Here is an 8547-nt window from a genome sequence, read left to right on the forward strand (position 1 = left end):
TATCCTCATGTTGTGTAGTCTGTCCCTGCACCTACCAATGAAGTCCTGGAGATCCTCATGTCGTTCACCTCCGAAGACAGAAGGGTGTAGCCTAGTCCATCTGTCCAATAGCTTCTGCGGCTCGCCGGCCGCGACTGGTCTAGGCTCAGGTGCAGCTGCTGCAACTGGCTAGGCTCCGCCCACGGGGTCTGATATACGGTAGCTACAAGCCCCGGAGCCTGGGCATTAGGGGTCTGTGCTCGCCCTCCCGCCTGAGATGGGGCAGGGTCGGCTGGAAATAAACCAGCCTGAGTCATAGTATCCATGAACCGCAGCATATGGTCGATGACCTCCTGAAAGCCCGGTGCTAACATGAAATGTACCGGGGCTGGCTCTGCTGCGGGCACCTCGCCTCCATTGGATCCGCTGGTGGTGCAACTGGGAAAACTTTGGGCCGTCCTCATCCCCTACCTCAGGCTGGTACCCTCCCCCGACCTCTAGCAACAGGGGGAGTAGCTCCTCGCGGATCCGGAATGTCTGACGTGTGCGTTCTCACCATCTGTGAGAGAATGAGAGAAGAAACTTAGTACGCCATCATTGCACGATAGGAGATGAATAAAGAGTAGTTTCTTAACACCCTATAGCCTCTCGAAGATAAGTACGGACGTCTCCGCACCGATCCGCAAGACTCTACTAGGTCTGCCTATAACTTGTGAGACCTACGTGAACCTAGTGCTCTGATACAATGTTGTCACGACCCAATTCTAGTTTAAGCCGTGATGGCGCCCAGCATCGTTGCTAGACAAGCCAATAGTGAACAATCTAGTGATTTCCATTTTTAATAAGTTTTTCAAACAACTGGCTTTCCTTAATTTAAAGAATTTAACGAATAACGGATTTTAAAGTAATCAAAACGAAAGCAGCTAAATGAAATCATAACCGTAGAAATACAACTCAAAATCATAAGTCTACTAGTGTGTGCCAAGACCCGGTGTCACAAGTATATGGGCTACTAGTAGAATATACAAAAGATTTTTAATCTACTGTCCGAAATGGAATAGACAGAACAAATAAACAAAAGAAAGACTCCGGCTCCTACAGAACGACACGGAAGGGCAGCTCACCGCGTAGTCTCGTGGCGGGGATCAAAGTACGCGCGCCGGACTGGTAACCAGATGTACCTACCTCAGATTCTGCATAATTAAGTGCAGAAGTGTAGCGTGAGTACACAAACAATATGTATCAAGTAAGTATCCAGTCTAACCTCGAAGAAGTAGTGACGAGGGGTCGACTTTGACACTTACTATGGGATAACAATGATATAACAAAATATTATACTTAGCGTGGATTTCATGAATAATACTGAAATCTCAATAACAGGAAATAATAAATTCTTCTTTCGCAAATATTAAATCTCAAGTTTAGTTTCATCATTTAACAATTTGTATCTCAAGACATTTAAGCAATATCAATTATGAATAGTTCCAAAGATTCATCATGCGCAAATTATGCCGAGGTCGTACGGCCTGATCCAAATATTTAAACCATGCACTGCCGAGGGTCGAACGGCTCGAACGATAGATGCATCAATCTGCTACCGAGGCGTTCGGCCCGCTTCACAAATAGAAAACATTTCAAATGAAACACAAATTCTCATTTATAGTCAAGGGTTCCATTCGCAACTTCAAGTAAGTGAAATTTTAACTTTTACAATTCTTTTGTCTACTTCCAATATGACTTAAGCGATAAATCAACAAGTAAGGGTGCAAACATTTCAGGTATAGCATGGTATTTGTCCTAGACTACTCAGACAATAGTATAATTAGTAGCTACGTACGGACTCTCGTCACCTCGTACGTACGTAGCCCCCACAAATAGGTACACATATTTATTTAATTCACCTATGGGGTTAATTCCCTCTAACAAGGTTAGAAATGAGACTTATATCGTCTCAATGTCTATTTTTCGGTCCAAGATTGTGCTCAACCCCCCAAATTTGGTGCCAAATGACTCGGAACTAGTCAAATATAATATAAAATAATCAATACATGCTCAATAGTTCATATTCTAACTATCAAGGTGATTTCCCAAGCCTATTTGAAGAATCCCCGAAGTTCACCCCTAGGCCCACGTGCCTGGATTCCGGAAATTTTTGAAGAAAGTTGTTACCCATTACCCTATGAACTCAAATATATGATTTTTACTAAATTCCATAACCAATTTCATGGTCAAATCTCATTTTTATTAAAAACCTAGGTTTCCATCTAAACCCTTGATTTTCACCAATTACATGTTAGTCTACCCATATTCTATGTATTTAACTCATGTTGTATAGAAATTACTTACCTCAAAGTGCTAGGTGAAAATCATCTTCCAAAATCTCCAATAATCACCCTGGAGATGAGAGGAAATGAGCTAAATGGTCTAAGTCTCGCAATTAATAAGCTGTGCACAGGTCTCAGATGTCGCATTTGTCACACCTGGTTCGCAAATGTGACAAAGCCATCCCAAATGCGAACCTGGGCTTAGGCTGCCAAGGTCGCAAATGCAACCAATGAGTCGCAAATGCGGACTCTAATGAGATCGCAAATGCGACCAATATTTTGCAAATGCGAACACTGCCCAGGTCGAGCTTCTTTGCAATTGCGAAGGCCTGCAATTGCTGCCAAGAAACACCCCAAAAACTAAAGTGTTTTTCATCCTTCCGAACGTCCGAAACTCACCCGAGCCCTCAGGGCTCCACACCAACCACCCACAAAAGTCTAACAACATCATACAAACTTGCTTGCGCAATCGAAATACTGAAATAACATCAAAAACCACGAATCAGACGCCAAAACGCATGGATTAACTCATGAACTCAAAAACTTCTAAAAACACTTCTGCCCGTTCGATTCCTATCAAATCAACTCGGAATGACGCCAAATTTCGCATGCAAGTCTTAAATGACATTACAGACCTACTCCAACTTCCGGAACCGGAATCCGAACCCGATATCAAAAAGTCCACCATCGGTCAAACTTTCCAAAAATTTCTAATTCTAACTTTCGCCAAATGACTCCGAAACGACCTACGGACCTCCAAATCCACTTCTGGACGCGCTCCTAAGTCCAGAATTATCATACGGAGCTATTCCCAGGCTCGGAATCCCAAACGGAGTCTAGAATGTCAGAATTCACTTCAACCCAAATTTATGAAATTCACTCAAAATGCCAACTTTCACTATTAGGCGCCGAAATGCTCCCGGTTCGTCCAAAACCCGATCAGAACATACGCCCAAGTCCGAAATCATCATACAAACCTATTGGAACCGTCAAATCACGATTCCGAGGTTGTTTACTCAAAATGTTGACTGAAGTCAAACTTAGCCTTTTAAGCCAACCTTAAGCAACCAAGTGTTCTGATTTCAACCCGAACCCTTCCAAATCCCGAACTAACCATCCCCGCAAGTCATAAAACAGTAAAAGTACGTACGGATCGGAAAGTCTTATTTAGAGGAACGGGATTCTAAAAAGTAAAACGCTCGGTTGGGTCATTACAGAAAAGTACTGTAGGTATTTTGATCCTTGTAATCTGAACCACTTCACATAAATATATGGTGAGTGTACGTAAAACAAGTTGATGAATCAATACAATGACTTTCTTTTCATATGTATGTGAAGAAAGACTAATGTTGTATACAGATATAAACCATAAGGAAATAAATTTGAACTAAAATTAATAAAACCAAAAATCTATGTACTTAAGTCAAACATAATTTATTTATTGGATTCAAATAAATCTGCTACAAGATTGCATCTGCCTCTGATTACATAATGCTGTATTTATTTTGGCATTTTTTTATTGGGTGATAGGATCTTAGGCATTGGCAGGTACAAAGGGGGGAAAAAGTCGATTCTTGATTGAACAATAATTATAAATATGTTATTCTAACCATGCCAAGAGAAGACAATGGTATTTAAGGGATAAATTATCATTACAATAGTTACTAGGTTTTGAGAGCATTATTTATTAATAACAGTATAGGGAGAAGGTTTAACATAATGTTAAAATCATTATTTGTCTTTGTCTTTAGCAAAAAAGTGTAGGACCATTAATTAATTTTGAGTGTTTAATCTAGATAGCCCACCATATTACAGAATTCATGTCATCCAGTAGAGCACAATAATGTTAATTCATGTCTTATTGTCTTCATCTGGTGGAGGCACATTATTCCAATTGGCCCTTCATATCCCATAATAATTTCCTTTTATACCCTACGTGGGGAAAAATGTCAACTTCAATACTTAAAAAAGAAAAAGAAGTCATATATGTGCTGGATATAAGTGAGGTACAATAAATTATATAGTGCAGAAAATAAAATACAGTGGTACTAATCCACCAAAGTCCAAGATTAACACAAATATAATAGTAACACTAACAACTTTGTACATTGAACACAGTAGTACCATAAACACAAACTAAGAAAATTGATAAATTAGCATTTGCGAAGATATGTTATCTCTTTGCGACAATACCTCAAATTAATGGAGTTATACTTCACTTATAAATAAAAAATAGATTATATAATACACGAAGTTTGTGATTTACAGTATATTGTAAAATAATTTTTTTATATAATATGCTGAATTAGGAATGATGTAGCGCAATGGTTAAATTATAAAATTACGGAATACGAACCTCACTAGGTTGAAGTCATTAAACCGAGTCCGAAACTTAATTAATGATTTTTTGTACAAAAAGCACTTTTTTAATGTTTTAAAAAAAAAGTTACATTAATGAGTACTTAGCAGTTTTATATTGCGAATAGGGTTAACGGAATTTTTGCCGTTAAAACAATTCGCAGTATGATACTGCGAAATATTAAAAAAATTATTTTTTTTATGCAATTCGCAGTATAATAATGCGAATCGCTTGAGACGGGCCCCACCAATAATTAATTGACATAACAATAATTCAAATACGTAAAACGCAGTATAATACTGCGAATTACTTTGAAAAATTGTACACCCCAAGCTCGGACTTGCCTTATTTATAGACGTTTCAATTTTATAAAAATTCATTCAACACTTAAACTTCAAACATACGTTCATTATTCTCTCTTCTCCTTATCAATCAATTTTTTACAATGTCTGAAGTGCCAAAAATAAGGGTTTCACTGTATTGGGGGGGGGGGGGGTGTGAGGTTGTGGTGGAGAATAACTCTGTGAGGTATAGCTCACCTCCACAGTGTCATGTTAAATTTCCGCTTAATATGGAGTACGATACATTGGTATCGTTGTTACGTAAAAAAAAGAGTGAGCGGAGGCGTTCGGTTAGCCTTAAAGTAACTGGTAGATTTCCTTATCCAGTGACTCCGCAGGGGTTTGCTTATTATTCTGACTTTAACATCGAGGATGATGAAACTCTTAGAGATTTTTTGCGGATTCCGGACGAATACAGGGAATTTATTGTAATAAAATTATTGAAAATGTACGTGAAGGTGGAGGACATTCCTAGTAATGAGGGTGTGCATAGCAGGGATAACCCCCAGTCATCGGGTGGTTATTCTGGAGCAGCTTTTGCCGGACAGATTGCAGAAGAAAGAGCTTGCCTTGATTTAAACTTGTCACCACAGGCGAATGAGCAGCCACAAAATAATGTTTCCACTTTATATAATCAACAAGACGACTGGTAAACTTCAATTTTACTACGTTTTAGCGATTTTTTTTTCATGTTTTAATTGGATTTGTATTAACACTCATATTTTTTATAGGGGGTATCGTCCGGATTTGAATTTTACAAGTTATGACCCCGCCCCTAGTTGGAATATGGGCAGGTCTGGAGTAATGGACCACGGTGGTCCATCTGGTAGTTATCACCAACATGAAAATATCCATCATGAAACGTCAAGACAATACGATTTGTAAGTAAAGTGATATAGCGATATCTAAAGTATTTTTCCTGAGTATTGGGTAACTTATGTATTTGTTCTTTTTGTGCAGTGAAAACGAGCTTCTTGAAGCTCCTGGCCTCACACAGTTGCCCATAGACAACGTTTTTACTCGTGATTTGGCAGATGCGCAGAGTCAGGAGGATGATAGTGATTATGACAACAATGCGGATGAGTCTGGGGATGACACACCCTTCCATGATGAGGGGGATGATGAGGAGGAGGAAGTGAATGTTGAACCTGAGCTGACCAGGGAGCATGTTCCTCCACCTCCCGCTAGACCAAGAGTGTATGAGTCCCACGTGCCATTTCATGAGCGAAATATTCCCTACCTTGATAATTTTCCAAGCATGCCTAACATCGATGCCCTCACAAGGGATGATGATAAATTACGGTCAGTGATGTGGGATGAATCTAGACCAGCTGTTCTTACAAAGGGCATGTATTTCCCCGATAAAGCTCGCCTAATTAGGGCTGTAAAAATCTACAGTATAAGAGAGTGTCGTGAGATGACGGTAAGTGAGTCAACTACGGAGAAATACAAGGCTGTATGCCGTAGGTGGTTTATGGGTTGTCACTGGATGCTGCGTGCCACAAAGAAGAAATCAGGTTTGTGGAAAGTGGGTAAATTTGTTAGCGAGCACAGATGTGAAATGGACACATTCAATGAGAATCACTTCAACTTGGATGTGGACTTGATTTCCCTTGTCTTGATTCCATTTTTGGAAGTGTCCATTAGGTTCNGTTACATAAACCAAAGAAAAGCTATAGTCTCGGTCGCAAACGTGCCTTTGAACTTAGTTTATGGCGACTAGGGATAAGTCGTTTTTTCAAATCTGCCCAGGTATATGGCTGCACTGCAACACTTTTACCCGGGACTGTTGTTGAATGGAGGCGTGAGCGAAGTCCGGACAGACCGGAATATATATTTCAACTATGTATTTTGGTCAGTTTTAAACCAGCAATTGATGGTTTTGTGCATTGCCGTCCTGTAATTTCCATAGACGGTACTCATGTCAATGGAAAGTATGATATTAAGCTTTTGATTGCAGTTGCAGTAGATGCCAACGGACAAATATTTCCACTAACTTTTGCCATTTGTGCCAACGAAAGTGAAGAGACGTGGACGCAGTTCTTGAACCACTTGAAGCAGCACGTTGTCAAACAACGTTCAGGTATTTGTCTAATATCTGATCGGCATGGTGGTATTTTAAGTTCTGTACGTCACTTGCCTGAATGGCAGGAACCATATGCATACCACCGTTACTGTGTGAGGCACCTTAAGGACAATTTCTAGAAGAAATTTCCTGACAAGGCGTTGCATGACTTAATGTGGATGGCTGCAACTGAGCACCAGCAGTGTAAATTCACGAGGCGCATGGAAGCGATCCGGCAGATAGAACCACGAGCCTATACTTGGTTGATGCAACATGACCCTCAAATGTGGACATTGCATGCTGATGGCGGCAGACGATGGGGAGCCCTCACTACAAACGTGTCAGAGTCATTCAACGGCTTGTTGAAGTCTGCCCGTGGACTGCCTGTCACTGCCATGGTCCGCATGACTTTCAAACAGAGTGCAGAGAGGTTTGTTGAAAGGCATGCAGCTGCATCGTCATTGATGGACAGGGGTGTTGAATTTATGCCAATACCCATGACAAGATTTGAAAGGTACAGGAGGCGGGCACAGTGGCATTCATTTCTTCAGTATGATCATGAACGGGGTGTTTTTGAAGTTAAGACCGCTATCAACGGACACCGTGGGAATAATCTACAGACGGTGAATGAAAATAGAAGGTTATGTTCATGTGGGAAATGGACCATCTACCACATACCGTGCCCACATACATTGAAGTGCTTTCAACAAGTTGGATATGGGGCAACAAACTACATTGATAGGTAATACAGTGTTGCAGCATACGTAGACACGTATAGTGGGAAGTTGCATCCATTAGGTGCTGAGCATTATTGGCCGCCGGAACCTTTTATGTTGGTATGTAACAAGGACTATTTGCGCAAGCTGAAAGTGCAAAAGAGAACGCGTATACGGAACCAAATGGATGTTGGTGAGTCCGTTTATGCGCGTAAATGTGGCATATGCTCTCAAACTGGACATGACCGTCGTAAGTGTCCTTCAGGTGGTGGGCGTGGCGGTGGTAATCCTGGTGCAAGTTCGTCCAATGTACCCAACTATCAAGCATACCCCTAGTCCTTTATTTTGAAAAAGCTGAGAAGCATGTGAAAACCCTGTTTCGTGTCAGGGTCATTTAATATGTTATTCGTAGTATAATACTGCGTTTTGTGGATTTGACATGTCCTGCTGAAAAAGCTGAGAAGCACGTGGAAACTCTGTTTTAAGTCATTGAAATTTACTATGTTATTCGCAGTATTATACTACGTTTTTGCTTGAAATCTTGACTATAAATAACGGTTGCATGGTACTTATATTCTTCGCTTAACAATAACCAAAGTTTCTCTATAAGAAATGTCTGCACAAAACGTTTATGTCCCAAGGTGCTACTGCGGAGAAAAATGCAGTTTGTTCAAATGGTATCCAGAAGGTGCACGCCGCTACTGGGCATGTAAGAACAAGCTCGAGGAGTTACCCGGCAAGCCTACATGTGACTTTGAGGTTT

General features: G+C 40.5%; 1 protein-coding gene across 1 annotated transcript in view; it reads right to left on the reverse strand.

Moving 5' to 3' along the window:
* Window positions 1-451: 451 nt before the first annotated feature.
* The window catches only part of LOC109217061 (serine/threonine-protein phosphatase 7 long form homolog), a 10664-nt gene continuing 2568 nt past the window's right edge, over window positions 452-8547 (reverse strand). Inside the window, exon 2 of the mRNA XM_019381289.1 lies at window positions 452-538. Within this exon, the coding sequence (XP_019236834.1) occupies window positions 452-538 (87 nt within the window). The remainder of the gene's footprint in view (window positions 539-8547) is intronic.

This window comes from Nicotiana attenuata, unplaced genomic scaffold, assembly GCF_001879085.1.
Source record: "Nicotiana attenuata strain UT unplaced genomic scaffold, NIATTr2, whole genome shotgun sequence".
NCBI classification, from domain to species: domain Eukaryota; kingdom Viridiplantae; phylum Streptophyta; class Magnoliopsida; order Solanales; family Solanaceae; genus Nicotiana; species Nicotiana attenuata.